At 44.1% G+C, this 25,542-nt stretch overlaps 1 protein-coding gene across 1 annotated transcript in view; it reads left to right on the top strand.

Moving 5' to 3' along the window:
• Nucleotides 1–626: 626 nt before the first annotated feature.
• The window catches only part of slc6a11b (solute carrier family 6 member 11b), a 36,397-nt gene continuing 11,481 nt past the window's right edge, over nt 627–25,542 (top strand). The window contains exons 1-7 of the mRNA XM_080793452.1: nt 627–740; nt 2,064–2,296; nt 3,664–3,798; nt 6,511–6,651; nt 7,114–7,192; nt 12,419–12,551; nt 17,588–17,722. Of these exons, the coding sequence (XP_080649578.1) occupies nt 2,083–2,296; nt 3,664–3,798; nt 6,511–6,651; nt 7,114–7,192; nt 12,419–12,551; nt 17,588–17,722 (837 nt within the window). The 5' untranslated portion in view covers nt 627–740; nt 2,064–2,082. The remainder of the gene's footprint in view (nt 741–2,063; nt 2,297–3,663; nt 3,799–6,510; nt 6,652–7,113; nt 7,193–12,418; nt 12,552–17,587; nt 17,723–25,542) is intronic.

Below are 25,542 nucleotides of genomic sequence, written 5' to 3'. Positions count from 1 at the left end.
TATAATTATGTTTTGAATGTTAGACATTGATATGACCAATCATCTAAACACAGTGAGGAATAATATCCAACTGCTAAATCGAAGCTATACCTTTAATCTAGCCTGTCTTTATTTCTGACTTTAGGTTACATCTTCACAATACAACTAATACACGTGAATAAGCCTACATCTATATCTAGCTTTGGAAAACTGAAACTAATTTAATGACAGACTAACCCTTAAGAATATAATCAAGAATCCTTAGAAATTCTAATAGTTAATAAGCTACAGTATTCTAACTTAGAATACTGTAGCTTATTAATAGCTATATCAACCCGGGCATCTTACTGTATCTTTTCCCCTCCTCTTTTGCCCGTCTCTCCATGTCACACACTGCTGTGTGTCTGTCGTAGAGCGCTTAAAGCTGTTACCACATGGCTTTTATCCAAGTGGAGGCACAGAGAGTAGAGCGCAGGGAGAGTGGGAGCGCATTTGCACGTTATCCACAGGCTGGTACAAGATACCGACGCTCTGCTCCCTCTGGGATCCTCTTTTTATAGAGACTTTACAAACCAACTCACACAACCAACGCGGGACCAGAAATTTCTCCCTTTCTTTTTTTGCCCCCCTTCACTTCTTCTCCTCAACTCTCATCGCCCCGGGTCAGGCTTAACCATCCCTTGTTTTGTATAGCCCAATTGTTGGTGTGTGCATCATCATCAGGAGCCAAAGGAGGATTGCCGCTGTTCCAATCTAGATCTGTGAGTAAGACGAAGTTACTAGTCTTTGTGTTTATTTGGATAACGAGTTCATTATACCCTGATCTCCCATGGAGGATATGGCTTCCCCCCCCCCTTTCTTTCAACCTGTTACCAACCAGACACATTATTTTCACTGTAGATGACAGTAGCCTAATAATGCAGAATACTGGACTTGCAAGCAAACACAGGGCGTGATTGATGATGCTCTTTTGCCATGCATATAACAAAATATCTATTGTAATCAGATTAATTTCTAGAAAGGGCAGCATACCTGAAATAGAGCCTGTTGATGGAATGGAGGTGTCCTTCAAGTTTTACTGTATTAACAACACTAACAACAAAGTCCTATTCTATCTCACACACTAAGGTAGGGAGTATAATGAAAGCAGACATCAGCAAACAAGAGGGAAAATATCCTTCAGCAATCGTGGATGATTCACGTTTAGTGCAGCCCATGCTATTCAGCACAGTGGGGGGGGAAAACAATGTACAGTTGATTCCACTCTGTGTTAAACCGCCCCTGTCTTCTTCATTTACAGCCACAGGTCATTCAATACCTCCCTGGCTGTTGCTGCTTTGTCTGTAGTGTAATGCAGTGCATCCCAAACTTTTTCATGTCAAGGACCCCCAAATTGACCATAATTAGCCCCATTTATGATTTGAAGAGATATGCCAAGGACCCCCATAAGAGAAGATTTCTACGGCTCTAGCAGTGATTTTCAACTATTTTCATTTCAAGGACCCCCTGCAGTTTGACCTTAATTACAAGAAGATGTTTCATCACCTTCCACCCAGATTTAAATAAACATGTAGGCTATATGGGATGCATGTTTAACACTACTGCAGCTGCATACAAGGGGGATAATGACAGATGGCATCCTCTTGTTGGTAGCTGTATGTATACAGTACTATACTGTACTATACCGTACTACACTATAGGCTACTACAGGCACAACAGGTGTCAAACATTAGCTGGAAATATGAGAGAGAGAGAGAGAGAGATAGAGAGAGAGAGAGAGAAAGAGAGAGAGAGAGAGAGAGTGGTGAATTTACCGACCGATCTATGGGACGGGCCGACCTATGGGACCAACAGACCGACCTGCGGGAGGTAAATTCACCTCGCTCCTACTGGAGAATCTTTCAGTCAACTTGAACATTTAGCTATTATTAATTCTGCATGGTTGAGTAATGTGGGTGGAGTTTGGGGAACAGTCCCATTAATTCTCCACAGTGCCAGCTGGGGAAGAAGATATATAGTCACCGAGTCCATTTAAAGGCCCCCGGTTATTTTGTCTTCAATTCATCTCTCCTGGCCTCACTCAGCGGGCCGTCTGGGAGAGTCATGACAGCAGAGAAGAGCGGGCCCGTGGTGGTGAACGGTAAATCGGAGGACAGCAAGAGTGAGGAAGGCTCCGAGGATGGCTCGGATAAGGTGTTCTACAAAGAGAGAGGCCACTGGAACAACAAGATTGAGTTTTTCCTGTCCGTGGCTGGAGAGATCATTGGCCTGGGTAACGTCTGGAGGTTCCCCTACCTCTGCTACAAGAACGGTGGAGGTAAGAAGTTAAGAACTAGATGAAGTGCCGCTCGGGGCACAGGTCTCCACCAGGGCAAAAATGTGTGTTTGCAAAAATCCACCTGTTGGTGGCGCTATAACAGGCCAATGTGAAAAGGGTGGGATATATATTCCTCATCCTAGTAGGAAAGTCTGTGAAAGATTTCACGTAAATTGCATGCTGCGTTCTTGATTTGAGGCTTTTTGTTGAAAACAGGCCAATCCTGCAAACTTTGAAAGCCAATGTTAGCCAATTAGGATGGAATATGAAATATCGTACAGATCTTGAACACATGACTATAGAGATAGTGTTTAACGATTTGTTTTTCAAAAGTCGGCCTCCTGGTGGCGCGATAACAGGCCGTTCTTGGGGCACAGGTTCATCGTTGGCATCCAGGGAGTGTGCGTGCAAAATGTGATATCGACCGGGTTGTGATATCGAACGGTGCCAGAGATTAGCTGGTAACAGACGGATGGACTGACACACGCATGCACACATGCACGGACGGAGTGCAAAACATATACTCTCTCTCCATGCCTTCGGCCTGGTGGAGACAATGATACTGTATGTGTGTGTTGTCTCATGCACTGGTGACAATGATATGATTCCCATTGCTGCATCATCCTCCAAACACAGGTGCTTTTGATTACAGAACTACTCCGTTTTTAATCTCATTCAAGATGACATGCAGACACTAGTGTATTACTCGTTTTAAACTTAATCATCACACTAAAACATGTATATAGGTTGTGTACAGGTTAGAAATAAATCCCCTGGCTTTGCTGTGCCGTTTCTCTGTCACTTTGTTTACAAACGACAGTGCATGTGTTCCTGCATGAAACAGACTTCGATCCTCCCCATAGCCTGGAGGGATGCGACGCTCTGATTGGTTCAGAAACTAAGATTCTGCGTGTGAGCCTGAAACTTTTCACTACATCTGTAAATACATTTTGATGCAGATACTTTTGTAACTAAAGTACATTTTGAATTCCGGACTTTTACTTGTAACAGAGTAGTTCTACAGTACATTGCAGTATTGATACTTTTACCTAAGTAAAACAATGTGAGTACCTTTTCCACCACTGCTTCACAGCCACCTCATAATGTATCATATAGTTACTGTACAAGGGCATTGCATGTGCAATGTGCATTACAATGTTTCTCATCATTGCTTTACATACTCTTTTTACTAACCATGCTCCACTGAATTGGGAAGATATTAGACTTCACGTGGCTATAGAAGAAGCAATGATATGATATTCTAATGCAGGTGTGCCAGTGTTCCTGCTTGTGTAAGATTACTGTATTCTCAACATGTCCTGTACAGTACAATCCTCAGCGTTAATGTTCCTGTGTTTGTGTTGAAGGTGCCTTCTTCGTTCCGTATGTCATCTTCTTCATATGCTGTGGCATTCCCGTGTTCTTCTTGGAGACGGCGTTGGGTCAGTTCACCAGCGAGGGAGGAATCACCTGCTGGAGGAAGATCTGCCCGCTGTTTGAAGGTATACCTGCACACACTTGCTTTATCTCTGCAATGTGTTGTTTATTCTGTCCAGTGGGGGACAGTACCTTTCACTGTCGTGTTTACGACCCGGTCGGGAGCGGGGAGCGGATGGTAACTTACGTCATGTTGTAGTCAGTGTTGATTTTGTCGAAAAATGTTCGTCGACTGCCTTTTTTCACTGACTGGCATTTCTTCTTCAGCCTAGTGGGAATGTGCGTGCACAATTTCACGGAAATCACACGATGTGTTCATGATTTGCAGCATTTTGTTTGAAACTGAGCACTCCTGCGAACTTTAAAAGCCAATCTTAGCCAATCAGGATGGAGTCTGAGAAATCTGAAAAAAACGGTTTCGTTGAATGGCTCTAGAGAGACTGTGTACCAATTTGCGTGATGTTTGGACAAAATCTGTAGGTGTACTGTCCAAAAACTTGTTTTGCACAAAGCGGCCTCCTGGTGGCGCTATAACAGGCTGTTCTGGAAAATTTTGGGCAGAGGTTCATCGTTGGCATTCAGGGAGTTTGTGTGCAAAAATTGGCATCGACCGGGTTAACGGTGCCGGAGATTAGCTGTTCACTTCACAGACAGAAGGACGGAACAGCCTTCGGCTTGGTGGAGACAAATTTATTGACCATTTTGTCAACAAATAAAAACTAGACTAAATGTTAGGAAGGGACTAATGGACAAGAGATCCAATAAAAGTCATTTTACACTTGGTCGCATGCTGAAAATCTATTTAGCCGATCTATTTTCAGCAAGTGTAAAATCAGTCATTGCGACGGCATCAAGGCCCGCCAAAATACATTTAGTTGACTAAATCAACTGTAGATTTAGTCGACTAAAATCTCATGACATTTAGTTGACTGAAACTAGACTAACACTAAAACGTTCCGGTGACTAAAATGTGACTAAAACTAAGTGAAACCTATTCAAGAGACTACAACTAAAACTAAAATCAAAAACAACACTGGTTGTAGTTACTGGTTTGTAGTCATCAGGCCAGAACAACCAAACCGGAATCAGTAGTACCCAAAATTCCCCGTGATCAAAAAGGGAATCGTAATTTTAGGGCCTACCCAATAAAAGCCTCGATGTGGCGCTTAACCCATTTAGACCTGAGGACGATTCTACAAATGGCTGCTAAATCCTGACAGTTTTCTGAAAAACCCATGTGTCTATGTCAGTGGTGCTCAACCTTTTTCATGTCAAGGACCCCCAGAATTATCTGTAATTGGCCGCCGACCCCCATCTGATATGTAGTTCCAGCGACCTCCCAGTCCCAGAAGCAAATATTTGAGTTAAAAACATTCACTGTGAAAGAATATATATTCAAACAAGTTTCTTCAAGTACTTCTTGGAATAGTTAGTTTGGTATATCCATCTTTTATTCCAACTCGTAGCGACTGCATGTTGAGACTAAAAACGATGCCGAACACAACTGAAACCACAAACCGGAATAATATTTATTTTATTTTATTATATTATTATTATTATTATTTTATTTTTCTATCCGGTCTAGACCGGATCACACATTTAGAAACACCGACCAGGCTTTCCTCCGAGGGGGAAAGTCTGGTGACACGAGGTTACATTTACTTAAGTACTGTATACTTGAGTATAATTCCAAGGTATTTGTACTTTACTTGTGTATTTCCACTATGCAATACTTTTACTTCTACTCCACTACATCTCAGCTCCAAATATAATACTTTTACTCCGCTACATTTATTTGAAAACTTTAGAGGAATGAAGGTTAGCCGCATGCAGCAAGACAGAATACATGTGTGTGAATGAGAGGAACCCAAGTGGAACAGTGAGGTTACAAGGAGTAGACGTGAAGAAGGTGGACGACTTTCAGTAGGCCTACTTAGGGTAAATATTTCAGAGCAATGGAGATTGTGGAAAAGAGGTGTGGAAACGAGTGCAAGCAGGTTGGAATTCGTGGAGAAAAGTGTCAGGTGTTGATGTGTGATAGGAAAGTACCAGCAAGAATGAAAGGGAAGGTGTACAAGACGGTGGTGAGACCAGCTATGTTCCATGGTTTAGAGCACTGGTTCCCAAACTTGTTCAGGTCAAGTTGACACCAATGAGCCCGCGGACCCCCATTTGGAAAAGATATGCCAGGGACCCCCATATGAGAAGCTTTTTACAGCAGTGATTCTGAACCCATTTTAATTTCAAGGACCCCCAGTTTGACATGCATTAGTCAACGGAACCCCCATCATTTAATGTAAATCTTCCATTTGTACACTCTCAGAGTTACAGACCCATAAGGGTCCAATTTATTTCCAAACTATCATTTAGCTGGGTACCCCTGGGGGTCCCCGGACCCCACTTTGGGAACCACTGGTTTAGCGACAGTCGCACTGAGGAAAAGACAGGAAGCAGAGCTGGAGGTTACAGAGACTAAAATGCTGAGGTTCTCTCTGGGAGTAACAAGGATGGATAGGATCAGGAACGAGTACATCAGAGGGACAGCACATGTCAGATGTTTTGGAGATGAAGCCAGAGAGGCCAGACTGAGATGGTTTGGACACGTACAGAGGAGGGATAGTAAGTAGAAGGATGTTGAGGTTGAGGTATGACTGCCTGTCATATTATTTTCAAATGGGGGGCTGATTATTGTCAATTTAGGGGTCCTTGACATGAAAACTTTTGGGAACCACTGTTTTACACCATCCTGATAACAATCCTTCTCTACCTATACACAGGTATCGGCTATGCAACCCAGGTGATCGAGGCCTATCTAAATATCTACTATGTGGTGATATTGGCCTGGTCTATCTTCTACCTCTTCAACTGTTTTACCATGGAGCTGCCATGGGCCAGCTGTGGCCACTACTGGAACACAGGTACTGCTATAGGAGAAAAGTGGAGAGTGGTGTGCAAAGTTTAGATCTATTACTTAAATTTAAGATATCCATTTAAGATGTCGATCATCACATTCCATTCCAGCCAAATACAAACAAATCGTTGTTTTGTCCTCCCACGGTCGTCGACCCTTTCATTCCTGGAACATTATTTGTACCTGAAGATCTTGGCCTAGTAATATTCAAGAAGAATTATGACAAATATTGGCTATTGACTGTTAAAATGTACTAATGGGAGTGTGGGGCCATTATGCCATTTTATAGCTTCTCTGGGATATAACTCATCCTCTCTCATTGAATAGGCCTATAGTATTCTCTTCCCTGAGCACCGGTGATTTGAGAGCTCCTACTACCTCTCTGTCTGTCTTTGTCTTTGTCTCAGCCATATACTGTATGGCTGATAACATAATGTATTTTCCATGAGATGTCACTCTGTTTCCACAGATAACTGTGTTGACTCCCAAACAAATTCTACCAACTTTACAAACCCCAATGCCAGCTCTCCAGTCATAGAGTTCTGGGAGTGAGTACATTCTTTTCTCATTTTCTTTTCACCTCATTCAAAATAATTTCTGTTTCAATGCCAGGGCTACAAAGGACCAATACAGTATGACATCACTGCAGGATATAGGCCCCCTTTACACGAGAACGTAAGTCGCTCTGGATTAAGAGCGTCTGCTAAATGCCTAAATTGTAAATTGTAACAGTTAATAGAAAAAGGCCGGTGTCCCTTTTAGCTGAGAACAGCGTGAGGTGAAAACGCAACAAAGTGAAAACACCTTCCAGAGTGGAAATCTTTGAATCCACAAAACATGTGACATCATGGCTCACATGAGTTCACAACACTTATGTTTATTGCATTGATGCAATAAACGACCCCGCTTTGGGAACCACTGATTTAGGCTAATCAAATACCGGGAAATAATGTCACATCTTTCCCATTTTGACAGTATTTATAATAGCCTATTATGAGGGGTCTCCCAGGGCTCTATACTGTACTTGGTCCACTCCTTTCCCCCCCTCTTCACCTTATTGTCCCTGAAAATAGCAGATATACAAGCTACAGTAGGCCAGACATGGGCAACTGCTGGCCCGGGGGCCACATTCACTTAATACTGATATAGTATTGATTTCAGCTGCTCCAATATTAGTAATTCAATGACTAGTATTAATAGTAGCCCTCATTAAAAAGTAGTAAAGTAAAAGTAAAAGTACCAATACTGCAATTTAGAACTACTTCGTTACAAGTAAAAGTACGGAATTGAAAATGTACTTGAGTAAAAGTACAAAAGTATCGGCATCCAAATGTACTTAAAGTACTAAAAGAAAAGTACTCATTGTGCAGAATGTGTACAAAATCTGTTGAAAATACAAGCTTGTAGATCGGCTATTTCCACACGTCACAGTGTGACGCGTTTTGAGCTTGTAGATCTGTTATTCTTTACACTATACAGTATGCAATGTGGCCCATCTGGAGTGAGTGTGGAAAAGTGGCCCTCTCCATCGTCAAAGTTGCCCACCCCTGAGCTATAGACCAAAGTGTTGAGTCAGTATGTGACACTCTGAGTTCCTAAATCGATTAACCGTGACAGTGGGTGCCGACAGGAACATGCCGAGTGTGTTAGAGGGGCTAAAATCCCGTAAGAGGGCACTTTTGGACAAAAATAGTGAAAATAGCAGATCTACAAACTCACAACGTGTCGTGCTGCAATGCATTGTGAGCTTGCAGATTTTCGGGGCGTAACCCATCACTCTTTATAGCTATAGAGATGCGATGTATACGACATGGATTTCTAAACAAATTTGTTCAATGCAAAATACTGTGTTCAAGTTCAGTAGACTTCGGAATAAAAGCAATTCTCCTGAATGCTTCAATGGCATGGCATTCTTTCACCATGTAGCCTAGTAAATGCTGCATTCGTGGTCTGGAGAGGGCAGTTGTTTTAAAGACGGGTAAAAGGGCATGGGGCTGAAGCCGCCTTTGATGTCTATGTGTGCACGTCCCTGGGTGTCCCTGGGTGACCGCATGTCACTGACCCCTGCTAGAACCTCTCACCCGATAATTAGCCAGGCCTTTTTTCATATTCTGTGTCGACAGCTATGGCCTCGGAGGGCCAGCTGTCTCCCAGCTAGACCCGTGTTTGTGTGCAACATGGCAGCGAATCAGCTTTCCCTGTCAGCGTGTTATATGCTTACCACACTTCCTGTCGCACTGCCAGAGGATACGCAACTAAATCCGGGAATGTTAATTGGACGAGAAACAACAAATGCCGACCGGGGCCTAAGTATGAACTATGCCAAGGAATATGTCACGTGTTTCACTGTATGTACAGTGGGAACAGAAATTCCCTGCAGGAATCGCTTACAGTAAGATATTGTTGCAGTATCCAGCAGAAACTGCTTATATCTCCATTTAACTTTTTATTATTATTATGCCTTACTTATGGTTTTATTTGGTAGAATTGCCATTAGCTGTTCGGTCCACATATAAAAACAATACTATACATTTAAAACATATAACTTGACCATGTGCTACAGTCTAAAGACAATTATAACGATAGCTATACTGCACTTAAACCCTATACTTTGTTTATTGGAGTCTTACAAGGCTCTGTACTAGAAATATTAAGCACACGTACACACACACACACACACACACACACACACACACACACACACACACACACACACACACACACACACACACACACACACACACACACACACACACACACACACACACACACACACACACACACACACACACACACACACACACACACACACACACACACACACACACACACACACACACACACACACCCCTCACTCTCCCCATCCACTCACTGACCATGCAGCGACAGCCAGGCTTCTGTCGGACCTCTGTGTTCTTGGTGGCTGTGGACAGCCACCAAGAACATGTCACTATGATCAATGGCCGGTCAGGAGCTATATGGGGTGTGAACTCGGTGGCAAAGCTTTGGCAGCTTCCCTCTCTTTTTTATCCTCCCTCCCTCTGTGCCATTGCCCCCCTGGCCGCGAGTCAGAGCACAGGAAGTGCACGTTTGTCAGTTCACACACACCACACCAGACACCACTGACTGACGAGCGAGTGACGTAATTATCACTGGCGAATGAAACGGCTTGTGTCACCACGCCGCATCGCGGTTAATATCAATGAACCACTTCAAAGAGAGAAGAGGAAAACTTCTGCAAGCATGGCTGCACCTTAGCCCAAATACGTTCCCTCAGTCCCTACGCTCATTCTGTAGCCCCAATACGTTCCCTCAGTCCCTACGCTCATTCTGTAGCTCCGAGATGAGGTCACATCCACGCCCGCTCCCACCGTGGTTCAGAAACGGCGCATGGTTTCCAAAAGGAACGTTTCTTACCCTTTTCTGCACATTGAATGCAAAAAGTGAAGCGCTAGTAGCATGCTAAACCAATTTAACGGTTAAACTAGCGTTTAAATCGGTTTGTTTAGTCAGCCGCTTGCATGTGCGCGCGACACTGCGCGTGCATGTCGAGTGAACTGAAGTCAGTTGGAAATCTAATTCCACATTCGACCAGGGGAGGCTTTTCAACTTCCTTGAAAAAACATGCTAAACAACTGATTTAAATGCTCATTTAACCGTTTAAACTTGGCCATTCATAAGCTTAAATTATTTTAGCTCGCTACTAGCGCTTCACTTTTTGGATTCAATGTGCAGAAAAGGGTAAGAAACGTTCCTTTTGGAAACCATGCACTGTTTCTGAACCGCGGTGGGAGCGGGCGTGGATGTGACCTCATCTCGGAGCTACAGAATGAGCGTAGGGACTGAGGGAAGATATTGGGACCAGAGCCTTAGATATAGACAGAGTTACGCAAACTGCGCTCACTACATAGAGATAGAGATATACTTTATTAGTCTCCAGAGGAAGAAATTTGTCTTAGACAAAGGGCCCGCATGCAAGCGTAGCCCTATGTCGCCACAGTGCAGCGCCAAATACATCTTTCTTGCATCATAGAAAAAAAGAACGAAAGAGAGGATAGGGGGGGTGGAGAGGGGGGGGGGGGGGGGGGGGGGTAAGAAGACATCACATGGGGCCAGTCCAACGGTGGCTCTCCTACATAGACTACGCATTGAGCATGCATGGAGACAACCAACTGGGCCAAGTCTTGGACCAGAAGTAGGCAGAACTGCATTGGACTCAGGCAACAGTCCAGCTTTAAGGATCTTAAATCCCTTTATTTTAAATTGTTTTGTAGTAATAGTATAACAACATGATCTTTCATGTTGTTATACTATTACTACAAAACAATTTAAAATTAAAAACTTTAGTTGTTACTGTACAATACTTTAAAACGTTGTCCTGTTGCACACATGCTTAAAATAGCTTGTCTCAGTTCAGGCTGCATGAACAGCACTCGAGCACTCGGTTTCTGCCCCCTCAATGTCGTAACTCTTCTATTAGATGGCTCATGGGCTGCACCTGTCTGCATGAATCACTCCACCGCATGACGTCACTGTATAGGGCAGAGACCTCGTATTTCTATATTTTATATATTTCGATTTTATTATTTTAAATCAATGCCCTCTCTAAACTGGACCAGTTCTGCAAAACATGGCGTCTAATACCGATCTCCACAACGCTAAAGCTGCCAGAGAACTAGACATCTACCTGAGCGGACTCAAACTGAAGCATGCACCCTATCCAACCTACCTTGGTGTGACCCTCGACAGAACTCTGTCCTTCAAGGAACACCTAAAAGGGACAGCAGCTAAGGTGAAGTCCAGAAACAATCTGCTCTGCAAACTTGCTGGTGCAAAATGGGGGGTGGCAGCCTCCACACTGCGCACCTCAGCACTGGCCCTGTCATACTCTGCAGCAGAATATTGTGCCCCCGTCTGGTCTAGGTCATCACACACACACACACACACACCAAGTGGACACCCAGCTCAATACCACCATGAGAACCATAACCGGGACTATTCGCTCCACACCACTCGCCTGGCTCCCAGTATTATCAAACATAGCACCCCCACACATCCGGCGAGCAGCAGTCTCTCAAAGGATGCTTCAAAAGGTCAAAGACTCTCCCCATCTACCAATCCATGCAGACATTTTCAACCCACCCACTGCTCGACTCCCATCGAGACGACCAATTTGGAGGAACCCCCCCATCAGCTGACTTCACCATCAAAACAGCTTGGAAAAGGGAATGGGAGTCCAATGAGGTCCCAAATAAACACCTGGTGTCAGACCCCAACCAACAGGTCCCTGGTACCACCCTCCCAAGGAGACAGTGGTCTACGCTCAATAGATTCAGGACTGGACATGGCCCCTGCTTGGCCAGCCTCCACAAATGGGGCAGTAGCCCAAGCCCACTGTGTGCTTGTGGTGAGGAGCAAACTATGGAGCACATCATAGAAGTGTGTCCTCTCCAAAGACTGGAAGGAGGATTAATTACCCTCCACACAGCAGACCAGGAGGCAACCGTTTGGCTTAAGGACTTTGCATTCGCTAAATAAAAAATAATGCCCTTCTTCATCAAACAAGTGTTGCACAAAAGTAGAGCTACAAGCTCACCTATAATAGCTATATAAAAATGACTTTTTAAATAATAATAAAAGAAACAGCTACAGTGCAAGGCTTCGAGACGACCACAACGATTATCTAAATTCCCAACATGTTTCTCTCTACGTGTGTGTGTGTGTGTGTGTGTGTGTGTGTGTGTGTGTGTGTGTGTGTGTGTGCATGCGTGTAGACGACGAGTGCTGAAAATATCAGATGGCATTGAACACATGGGGGGGATGCGCTGGGAGCTGGCCATGTGTTTGGCTCTGGCCTGGTTCATCTGTTACTTCTGCATCTGGAAAGGACCCAAATCCACGGGCAAGGTAAGAAAAAGAAACAAGCAAGCCCTCCTGTCCTCCTGTCTTCCTCAGTTCCATTCTGTCTCAAAACAGCTGATGGCTCAAGTTCCAACGGATGCTGCATGTCAGCCCGTTGCTTACAAGTAAAACGTGTGTGTGTGTGTGTGTGTGTGTGTGTGTGTGTGTGTGTGTGTGTGTGTGTGTGTGTGTGTATAGTGTGCATGTGTGTGTATTTGTCTCTAAAGCTGGGTGCCGGAGGTATAGTGGAGACGGGAGAACCATTTATTGCTATTTACTGCATTTCCTCATAAGTAAATAGGAGCAAGAGACTTCCTGCTTGGAGGTTTACATTTTGGGGAGCATGTGATTAGCATCGTTATGCCAGGAAAGACCAATTAATCCCAGAAAGGAAACATCCATTTGAACAATATTTCAACTCAATGCAGACAACAACATACTCTTTAGTTTTGCGTCTGCAAGGCTAAATCTCACCAAATGATGGTCCGTACGTGGCTCAAATGCTGAACAAATAATGGACCTTGACATGCAAAGGGTTGAAAACCACGCTTTTAAAATGTGTGTGCCTGCATGCAAAGTAAACTCAGTGCAGATCTAAATTAACAATACCATACAGTAAAAACTCTCTTGTAACTCTTTGGGAGGACGTACTGCACATACTCCCATGTAACCACACAGGACAAAGACAGAAAAGAAAAAGTTCTTAAGAAACTCCTCAAAGATTCAGTGAGCCAGAATGAGCTGAGAGAGAGAGAGAGAGAGAGAGAGAGAGAGAGAGAGAGAGAGAGATGTGTGAACAAAAATAAATTAATGGCCCCACGCTGTACAGGATGGGGGAGAAGGAGAGCAGGCAGCAGCGATGCCTGTATCTCCATGAAGTGTCTTTTGTCTGGATGTGAAGTAAGCGCAAAGAATGCTTCTTCATGGCTGGGCTTTAGCGGCCGGTCCAAGATTGATTCCTGCATTCAATGGAGGGAAAGTAGAGCGTTCATGAGGAGCATGCAGAGTATTCCTTTCTTCCTAACGTCCTCCTCCACCTCCTCCTCTCTGTCTATCCCTCGTTCTGTCTCTCTCCCTCTCTCTCCCTCTCTCTCTCTCTCTCTTACTCACGCTCTCATCTTCTGAGACATTACCACAGCTTCACTAGAGAGAGTGAGTGAGAGAGATGCTTTCTTCTATACAGAGCCCCTCAGACCATTGAGCTATACCCTGCGTTAAGCTGTTTGCTTTGTAGGCCATGTTTGCCAGCCATTCTCACATTTAAGCCCTCCCGTTAGATTTACGGCAAAGGCAGGGGCAAGTTTGACCAGTAAATTTCAGAGGGTGGTTTTAAACGTGCCCCCGTGGTGAGCTGGAGGGAGCACGAGAAGCATCACGAGTTCACATGGAAATGGAATATGTTTCTATTCATCTGCGGAGAGGGGGAGAGAGAGAGAGAGAGAGAGAGAGAGAGAGAGAGAGGAGCCAAGCAGTGGTTTAGGATGTGTAATCGTTTTATTAGTCTAATTGAAAAAGGGATGAATCGAGCGGAAGACACATTATTCTTCCCACACTCTCCCTGTAGGCCCAACTGGGATTAACAGTTTGGTGTGGACAGATTAAGGTCTCTGCAGGTGACACTATAGTGTCCAGCCACTGTTTTGCTTGATACTTTTCAATAAAGTTTTCCTTTATATTTGACTTTACTTTATATGTGGCCGTGAGAAACATTATGGGACCTTGTCGTCTGCATTCAACCCATGCAGCTTTTGAACAGCAGTTAGAGGTGGTCTTGCTCAATGCCACATTGACACTTGATGCAATGTCGGGACGACTCGGACGAGCAAAGCGTCAACTCCCAGCCAGGTGCAGACTGCCATATCTACTGAGACCCAGCGAAACTGTTACGACGGAAGACTAATTCATAATTGCCTGGCCATGGCAAAGGCGAAGATCTCTTGTGTCTGAAGATAGTGATTTTATTTACAGGTTGCGTCTACCGTATGACATGGGCACTGTTTATACTTTGTCATGAAAGTCCACGCCTGCAGTATGCTCTTTACAACTTAAACTTGGCTTGAACTCACTTGCGTTAACAAGGGGTTTTAACAGTACTCTAGTCACACATCTGCTCCAGGATTCTAAGCGTGAACAGGACTTTGGGGGCAGATTAATGAGCACATTACATCAAGTTCCACTAGCTGAACAGTTGCTTCCATTGTTGTTACATTCAGAGTCCATTCACCAAACTGCTGTACAACGTAGCATTCCCTCCCCGGTCACCTGGGTAATTGGAGTGTCAGTAGGTGTACGCATACATGTACTGTATGCATACAGTATGTGTCTGAATGTGAGATGTACACGTGCCCATATGTCTGAATAGTCATGCTTTTTGTCGCACCACTTATTTGCACCGTGTGGGCGCGCACGAGTGAGTGTGCACGTGCGTGCGTGCGTGCGTGTGTGTGTTTTGTGCCGAGCAGCACATTTTCCCACACTGCCAGCATCAGTCTTCTGAGCTCCTCCCGTTTAAGAGACCGTGCCAGAACAGCCTTCTTTTCTTCTCGGCCTCCCGGCTTGGCTCTTCTCTGCTCTGGCCTCAATTGGACTTTGACTGGGTGCCAACGAGCCAGGGGATGTACGTTACTCGCCGCTCGCCTTCCAAGAGGCCTGGGTCTTTGTTCAAGGGGGTTTCTAAGAGCCTTGAACGCAGTTCTGCGAAAAAACTGAATAGCTGGATAGAGGAGGAGCCACGGTTTGAGAGGCTTTGCAAGTGTGAGACTGTGTGCCGCAGGTATTGGTTGTAGTCACTTGGAATGCCATGTACGCGGCTGAATTCAAAGCTACGCATGATAGCCAAAAAACACGAGTATTCTCAGATGGCAAGCGGACTTATGCCCGATTTATGCTTAGTTGCGCGCCGGTGTCTTGCACCAGAAATAGACAATCTACAAGCTCACAATACATCATCCTGTGACATGTTGTGAGCTTGTACATCGTCTATTTTCAGTGCAAGGCAAGTATAAATGCAGGCTTTGTGCTTTATTGTACACCCATGTTGCTTGCTGGGAATAGCACTTGTATGCTTTATACATCATAGAAGGAAGATTTGTTTCCCTGCCCACATCCCTGGTTTTACCTACAGGTTAATTTCACCCGTGTTTAGTGATAATCTGGTCCATTTACATTGAGGTGAAAACTGACATGTTGATTAATGAGCTTTGTCCCTGTCAAATAAATAAAATAAATTGTATTTATTTATTATTCACTGGACCATTCTCACATGTCTTAGGAATGGGTGGACCAAATGAGAAGTTCCCAACTTCATTTCTCTTTTTTTTTAGGAATATTAAAAAAATAATATGCACGTTTTTCACCGAAGAGTACCTCACATTGCCATGTATTGCTGTACTGCAATATATTTTGATGAGAAATATTTTTTTCATGGAATATTTTATATTGGGTAAAATATACCCGTGTTTAGTGATGGTGTAACAAAAAAACATGTTTAGTGTCAAGTTGTCCTCCAGCTATATAGATGGAAGCCATGTTTGTGAAAACGAGTTCTGCGACTGTGGCGTCCCACCTGGAGAGACAGTGAACATCACTTTGACACTTCACAGCCCAACACATGCTATTTCTGGCTTTTAACTTTTTTTTCGTTCTCAGTATGTTCATGCAAGTGTGTGTGTTTGAGTCTGTGGGGTCTATGTGTGAACATCTGTGTCAGTGAAAGACAGAGTTGGCTAAGTGCCCTGTCCCCAAACATACTTTGTTGAGCGCTAGTCTGTGTAGGTTGAGTATGTAGATTATAGATTATGTATGAGTCAATGCACTCAACTCCCCCACCAGTGTTGTTTTTGACAAAAAAATGATTGTCGATTATACCTTTTTTCACTGACAAAAACTAAATGAAAACTAAGATATGATGACTAAAACTAAGACTAAATATACTGACAATTTTGTCAACAAATAAAAACTAGACTAAAATGTTAGGATGGAACTAGTGGACAAGAGATCCAGTATAAGTCATTTTACACTTGGTTGCATGCTGTTGTTTTCAGCCAGTGTAAAAAGTCATTACGACGGCATCAAGGCGCACCAAAATACATTTTAGTCGACTAAATCGACTGTAGATTTAGTCGACTAAAATCTTATGACATTTAGTCGACTAAAACTAGACTAAACACTAAGACATTCCAGTTAACAAAAATGTGACTAAAACTAAATGAAAACTATTCAAGAGACCATGACTAAAACTAAAATAGAAATTTGCTGCCAAAAACAACACTGACTCCCACCATAGAAATAGAATAGTATATAGTTTATATATACATGGCTGCTCCTGTGTCTCTGTGTCATCTCATCATGCTCATTTGGTATGACAACGTAAACAAAAATTACAACATTCTATAGTGATTTTCTATTATTATTATTTACTATAGTTGCGAACGCAGTGAGCACTAACTATGAGACCTAGCAGATCATGTCTGTCTGTCTGTCTGTCTGTGTGTGTGTCTGTCCCGCTGTTACTTCACCATGACTCAGCCATAACCATATAAGGAGTCCCCAAAGCAGCTATACGTCCAAAACCCAAATATGTACGAGCTGCGTTCGCTTCCCGCGTTTGCGCGTCTTACTTGTATACTGTCTAGAACCCAATAAATTACATCTGGCCACAAAATATCACAGGATCTACTGAATCACGTGAAGGAGGCCTACTGGGGGGGAAGCCACACTGTGTGTCATATAGGCTCAATGTCAGTTTGACACATTCAGTAGATCCTGTGATCTTTTGTGGCCAGATGTAATTTCTTGGGGTCTAGTAGGACTATAGTAAAGAATAAAAAAATATGTTTTTGTAAAGAAATACATATTTATCCCCATGCATGAATGGGGGCATTCTTAACTGAACTTAGCTTAACTTAACTTAACTTATTAGCCACTTTCACATTCAATCTTCAGTGTGTGTATATGTGGATTGTGGACATTAATTTATTTAAACTGTACATAATTATGCATGCATGTGTGTGCGTTTGACGTGTGTTTGTGCGTGTTTGCAGGTGGTCTATGTGACGGCTACGTTTCCCTACGTCATGCTGTTGATACTGCTGGTCAGGGGCGTGACGCTGCCCGGTGCATACGACGGCATCATGTTCTACCTCTACCCCGACATCTCACGGCTGTCAGACCCACAGGTAGGAGGAACCCCTATCCAAATCCCCCCCAAGGCGTTTCTGAAAATAGTAGACATATACAAACTCACAACGCGTCTCATTGTGGTGTGTTGTGACCTTGCAGATCAGTTATTTTTGAGTGGCCGAAGTATGCGGTTGAACTGGTAAACTGACTGTGATGCTGCATTATCTAATGTTGCTGTGGGGACCCCATGGGACCCCCTGAACAACCCCTGGCGGTCCCCACGGACCCCACATTGAGAACCAAAGCTGCACATCAGTGGTTCTCAAATATTTTCAAGTTGTCAAGGAAGTTGTCAGCAATGAGCAATTTAAAAAAAATTGCTCACAACACATAGCACATCATATCGCAACGTGCTGTGAGCTTGCAAATCTAATTAATTTTAATAGCCGATCTGCCATATAGGATGTTAATGGTAGTCACAAGAAAGTCACAAGAAAAGATTGCCCATTAGTGACAGCCGGTCAGCAAGTGGATTCATGAATATATGAATATAGACAATATTTTAGGCCAATAAAAAAGACATATCAAATGTCCCACTTTAAACAAAAGAAGCCCGTCGGCTGCCAGACTACACCGGTGCACAACTCACTTCAAGGGAAAGGCTCGCTCGACTCAAGGACAGTCTGTACGTGTTCAGGAGTATGCTGCTGGGCGCAGGTTCAGAAAATACGTAGATGGAGAATAAAACCTGCACTCTCTGTAATCTTTAGGAGTCTTGTTTAATAATGATATTAATGATATCAAACCAAACAGACGCGTTTTGCACCCAGGCCTTCGTCAGTGTAGGAATTTATTATATGTTATACTGTATGTGGGTGGATGCAATTCTGAGATTCATGAAGTAACTGAACCGTCCAGAACCAACGCAAAGACTATAGGGCGGTCCTTCATATGGGGTAGTTTTCTAAGCACCGTTGTTCTCATGCTCTCAAGGGAGGGCAAGCTTCTGCGTTGGTGCTTCACAGAAGCTTCCGTATGTTCGGGGCAGAGCGGATGTTCGGGGCTGACAAGTCCCAGAGAACATGCGCAGTGATTGGCCAGTAAGTCACTTGAGTGGCAGCGTGGCGAAGCGTGCCTTCCACACTTCCGGCGCACTTCCTCATTTCGTTCCTAAGCGCACTTCCGCCGTTCCGTCGACACACAAGGCTCCAACAAACTGCAGCGGCCAATGAGGCATCTATTTTTTCTATCTATGGTTGTTCTAGGCATTAGGCTATTGAATTTGGCAAGAAATCACCAGACATATTGGAAGGTGGAGACCTCCGATCGTCCAGCCTAGAAAAGCTGGCAATAAAGCCTCACCCACTGCTTTGGAAACTGTTATTTCACAGCCCCAATATGAAGGATCTCCCTAAATGCTACAGTACTTTTGATTGCTAGTGCAACTGTACCCACAAAGTTTTAGCAAGAAAACTGGGAGATTGTCCCAGTGTTCTAGCCAAGTGTTTACAGACTGACTTGTGAGTCTATTTTCAGACTAATCAAGCGTAAGCGATAGTTCATTGAGGCACGGAAGGCAGAAGGTTATTATGTATATATAGTTCCCCTCATTAATTCCCCCTAGTAATTAAGTCTGCTTATTTAAATCAGCTACCTCTCCAGGCCACGCCCACATTCCCACAGTGCAATTTAGGTGGCTATACTAAAGCAGCCTCAGCTCACTACTCATTCTCCATGCTGTGCTGTCAAAGCAGCTCGTGCCGCGTCTGCGTGAAAATTTCCCCCACCTCCCCGGCCTCCTCCCTGTATCCAGGGGTTATGGGATATTATTGTATTGTTTGCGATTGTGTAGATTCATTGTGTTGAATCATGTGTTGTGTCTCTGCTCTGGGGGGGGTCGTTGATATCAGAGCTGTGTCTTGGTGCACAGATAATCGAAGATATGAAATGTGATATCAGACCTGTGTCTCGGTATGCAGATTATCTGATATCACATGAGCAGAGCCACACCGCCATACTAACATGCAATAGCTTTGCATTGCAATAAATGGTTTATGGTCAATCTGAGCTGAAGTGTCTCAATGAACTGTTTTTCAAACGATTCCTCTCTGGAATAAGGATGTATGGCACAGTGGGACACTTTATGAATAGCAACATTTGTATAGCGGCGATAGCACTATGGAAACAAGATTGTCATACTGCATAACTCCTACGTTCAATAACACCTCAACACCAAAATCACTCCACCAAATAGATAGACAGCTCTACAAGCATTGCAACAGCGTTGAGAAGCTTGCCCATTTTTTGCCAAATGTTTTCTCACCTAAGCTACAACATACCAGCACAGGCAGTGCTAACTGTACATGCACATGCATGGACGCACACATACAGTACACGCATACACACAGCAAGCAGACTTCACCTGGTCTGTAAAAGGCAGACATCCATCGCCAAAGGTCTCAACCAGCAGATGTCACTGTTTTCACTGTTTTCATTACACAAAAGCAGCTTGCTTGATTAAACAAATTTTTACTTTAAGGTATAACTGGAAGGCAGCATAGGCTATACAATGATGCAATCGCAACTGGCAGCGCTGCTAGTGCAGTGAGTGCACACACTGGGAAGTGGGAACAATTACAATTGCTACTACTTACTACTACTACTACTATACATTTTTTTAAAGGCTCGGCACCTGGAGGCTCGAGGCCCGTTTCAATTGAAACAATTGAAACATATAGGCCGCCACTGAGTTTGGTGGTCACCTCACCACCGAAAATATTAGACTATGAATAATGCTTTAGACAAGACGAGTAACAGTAGCAACAGAAGAAACCAAGAGACACTCAATTACTATTTAAAATAAAATGTACACAAAAGTAAAGTAAAAACCCATACAGCGTGAGCCACAATACACGCACAGCACATCCAAGTGGGTCCAAAGGTTTGAGTTAAATCTTGTACTCACTTGTGAGATATCCATCATACCAGCCTCCTCATGAACAGAGTGATTCCTGCTTCCTCACTCCTCCATTAGTCCAAACTGACTCACCAGACAGCTTGGGCGTCGGCTAGTTAAAAGCTTCTGGTGATTGCCTTCTGGCTGCAGGTGCGTCCATGTCCAGGCTCCCATTGGCTGCAATACATGTACAGGGTGATATACTCCCTCTATCACCTCCCCCAGCCTCCTTCTGTGGGGAATAGGCCTGGCTGTTTCCCCTGGTTTGCCACATTGGTTATAAAATGTTTACCGTATATCAGGGGTGGGCAACTGGCGGCCCATGGCCCACATGCGGCCCCCACCTTCACTTAATGTGGCCCTCAGGTTAATGTCAGAATACTGATATATTGGTTTCAGCTGTTTACAATTCCAAACATGACCTGCTTTAATTACTTCAGTCTAAATTAGTAGCTCATTGCTCAACACAAGTATAATTAAAGGCATTTGAAATGACGTAAAAACGTAAAAAATGCAAAATGCACCCTATTACAGAGATTAAAATAGGGTGCATTTTGCATCCCAAAACGCAGTTTATAAGGGATGCAATAAAACAACGATCTCTGCATCCACAGGATGTACTACTTACTGTACTACTGAACTGTTTTTATTCTAGTTTATTTTGCTAGCTTTAGTTATAATAATCATTTCTTCTTCTGTTTTCTACATAACCACCAATATAACCACATGAAATTAAATGGAAGTTAAATGCTGCAATTTAAGTAATATATGACTCCTAACGTTGTTGAAGTGGGACTCATCTAAAAGATCATCCCTGCATACCCGGGACTCATTACATTGAAAACCTATTTACTGTTACTCAACAAACACTCTTTAGCGATGATTACTATGGGAATATTGAGCTCTATGTAACATATCTTTTAACGCCAAAATATCACTTACGCCACCTTACTTGCACTTGAATACTCTCAGAGTTAACAGAATGACAGGGAGGAAACTGATGATGGCAAGAGCTGTCGTCCTTTATGAGCACCTGTCTCTCTCTCAGTCTGCTTGTTTAAACCACTAGACCTGTCCTTTATGAGCACCTGTCTCTCTCTCAGTCTGCTTGTTTAAACCACTAGACCTGTCCTTTATGAGCACCTGTCTCTCTCTCAGTCTGCTTGTTTAAACCACTAGACCTGTCCTTTATGAGCACCTGTCTCTCTCTCAGTCTGCTTGTTTAAACCACTAGACCTGTCCTTTATGAGAACCTGTCTCTCTCTCAGTCTGCTTGTTTAAACCACTAGACCTGTCCTTTATGAGCACCTGTCTCTCTCTCAGTCTGCTTGTTTAAACCACTAGACCTGTACGTGCCCGTCGGCCACCGGCCTACTTGAGAACGAAGCAATTTAGGAGCCTAATAATACTATTAATACCCGTTGTCAACTTGTAATAGCAGCCATTTAAATGATCTGTCTGTGTCCCTTTTGTGCCCATACTGGAGTAATGGAGATCTCTATATCTGTCTGTCTGTCTCTGTCTGCCTGTGCCTGAAGAGTGCAAACTGACTGTGAAAAGTGTACTGGTTAAGTAATCAATTTGCAGGTGTGGGGTTGCCATGGCAATCAATTGGCTGAGGCAGAGGCTGGGAATTGCACAGGTATGGGGACTTAGGCTGATAAGGCCCACTTGGCAGAGCCTGAGCAGAGCCTTTTTGTGGTGGTTCTGGAGAACCGTGGGTCCGACCGACTCGATACCTGGCTCCCTGTGGGGGTGTGGAACGCGTGTGTTGAATGTGAAGTCGGTGTTCTCGAGTTACGTGCATTACAACCGTACACACACACACACACACTCACACTCACACTCACACTCACACTCACACTCACACTCACACTCACACTCACTCACACTCACACTCACACTCTCACACACACACACACACACACACACACACACACACACACACACACACACACACACACGCAGACACGTGGCACATTTATAGTAGGATTTATACCTGAGGTTGATCCTACAAAATGCCTTCTAAATTGTGACAGTTTTCTGAAAACCCTATGTCAGTCGTTCTCAAACATTGTCATGTCAAGGACCCCAAAAATATATGTATTTGGCCGCCGACCCACATCTGAAAATATGTTGTTCCAGGGACCCCCTCAGAACCAAAGATTTGAGTTAAAAACGTTCGCTCTGAAAGAATATATATTCCCAATTTGTGCCACATTTTCACGATTTTTCTAAAATAGCAGACCTACATGCTCGTCTATGAGCTTGTAGATCTGCAATTTTTCAGCTAAAGTATGACATAATGCTTAAAACACCAACGGTTCCCGCCCAGGCACCAGTCAGTCCGTCTGTGGGCCCAGATGTGTTGAACGTAATAATGCTGCTCGCTTCACTATTCACTCACTTTAAAGACAGGACAAGTCTGTTTCACACTCTGCTGCCACCACAGCCCCATGTGGCCACGGTAATGACACACAAGTCTACGCCTAATTACACACCTTAGAGCACCGCCAGCCCACCACAGGGCACGTATGTTTTACGCAATCAATCAAATGAACAGATTTAATTAAAGCTAATGAGCATTTTAAGTCACTCTTGGCAGGCAAAATGTTATGGCAGCCCTGGTATACTAGTCGCTGTCCAGCAGATTGTATTTTTTTTTTCATTGGACATGCACCCTTTACGTCTGTGTGTTAAACAATAATATTTAACCGATGAAAGGTTTTTTTTTAAGCGCTTCGGCCAAAACCTCCCAACTCTACTACTCCCAACTTTTTTTTCTTTTTTCTTATAAGCGTACGGTATGTTAAGGCCAAGCTACACCAGGCTTTTCAGTGCGCGTTTACACGAATACGCACACACGCGCAAACGAGCACAAAACGTGCGCGAAAAGCCTGGTGTAGCCCGTCCGTCGGTTTTAATCACGGTGCAAAGTACAGTAGCATACAGTAGGCTATGTCTGTTAGGTATAGTACAGTGTGTATTTCCACAGATCTTGGAAGATATTTCATTCATTCCGTAGTGTATAGCTGCTGTTCAATGACTGTGTTGTAGCATAGTAGAGAAAGAGAAAGAGAGCGCGAAGAGAGAGTGAATGAAAGGGAGGGGGAGAGAAAGAGGGAGGGAGGGAGGTGGAGAGACAGAACAAGACGCGGAAACAAACAGATGGAGAGAGGCATGGGTAGACAAGGGTGATAAAGAAGCGCTGCTGTTTGGCAGCTAGCGAGGAAGACATTACTTCTGACACCCGATGTTAAATGAGCTTCCTCGGGGGGACAATCAGCCCTCTGTTCTGTGTGGTGCGGGGCCGGTGTTGAGCAGTGATGTGACTGTATGTGTGTGACCGTCCCTCTCCCCCATTTACACCCCCAGGTCTTCATCATGCCTCTCCCCTATTCCCCCTCTCCGGCCGTAGTTCCCACCTTTCTTTTCTGTTCTCCCGCTTTCTCCAGCATCATTCACAGCAGCACCACCGCCCTCTTCAAGGTATAGGGGGCCACCATGGGGGCCACCATGGGGGCCACCAGGGGGGCCACCAGGGGGGGGGGGGGGCACCAGGGGGGGGGGGCACCATGGGGGGGCACCAGGGGGGGGTACCAGGGGGGGGCACCAGTGGGGGCACCAGGGGGGGCACCAGTGGGGGGCACCAGGGGGGGACACCTGCAGGGGGGGCCACCACGTTTCATTTCAATTCAAATTCCATTCATAAGATTATTGTGTCAGTTTAACCACTTCCTACCTGGCGTCCGACATTGTTGTAATAATAATAGCTGCAAGCTCTGCTTCGCATCGCGATGCATCTTTGTGCCTGTAGATCTGCTATTTCCCCCCTTACTTTTTCCATCATTTTCCATCATAACCCAGGCGATCACCACCCTCCTCTGTTCAGCATGCACAACTGATCAGGGACGTGCAGAGAGTGTTAGAGGGGCAGGGGTTGGAATCCCATATAAAGAGGGCACTTTTGGACAAAAATAGCGAAAATAGCAGATCTACAAATAAAGCACTCTTTAGCTAGTGGAGATGTATGGTGTACGTACGACATTTCGAAACCAATGCAAAACACTGTGTCCAAGTTCAGGAGACAAAAAGCAATTATCCTGAATGCTGGCATGGAAAAGGAGAGGCATTTGCATTTATTTTACCATGTAGTAAATGCTGCATTCGTGGTCTGGAAAGGGCTGTTGTTTTACAGACGGGTAAAAGGGCAGGGGCTTGAAGCCCCCTTTGATGTCTATGTGTGCACGTCCCTGCAACTGATATATGTGACTATTTGACGTGTGACTGCTGGGATATACGTTACCATCTCTTTCCAGTCTCATACTCATCCCATTCCCGTAATGTGCAGATATTGTCCATTCTATATTGAACAAAATGCATCGAATACATCAAAAATAGTCATCATGCCTATTGCCTATTTGATTTTGATGTATTACTATGTTTTAGTTCTTCGTTACTGTAAATCACTCTGGATTAAGATTTGTAATTTGTAAATTGAGAACAACTCTGCTCGAATAATATTACATCGAAACAAGAGCCAACATTATTCAGCTTTCACACAATAAACCACAACAAAAACCCACAGTCTCAACATAACCAAACACAGGCCGCACAAATTAGGCACAACATCAACAAGTGATTCTCTCGGAGAGACCGGACCTTTAAGGTTTCCCCCGCGCTGCGCGGCCATCTGCCCAGGGGTGAACTAAAGGGAACATTAATGAACATTAGGAGAGAGAGAAAAGGCCAAGTTCTCCCCAAAACAGGAACAGTCCTGTGTTTGTGAGGTCAGGAGAAGTTACCGTGGTTACTCCCAGGAGGGAGAGAAGACTGTTGCGTTTTTGTTAATTGTTTATCGGTGGGGGGAAATGAGATTAGTGGCTGAATAGTAGATGTGAGAGCGTTTTCAAAGAGCCA

The sequence above is a fragment of the Protomyctophum bolini genome (genome assembly GCF_963924005.1).
Source record: "Protomyctophum bolini genome assembly, chromosome: 2".
In the NCBI taxonomy this organism is placed as follows: Eukaryota; Metazoa; Chordata; class Actinopteri; order Myctophiformes; family Myctophidae; genus Protomyctophum; species Protomyctophum bolini.
Note: the sequence above shows the minus strand (reverse complement) of the source record. Positions and strands in the feature narration are given on the sequence as shown.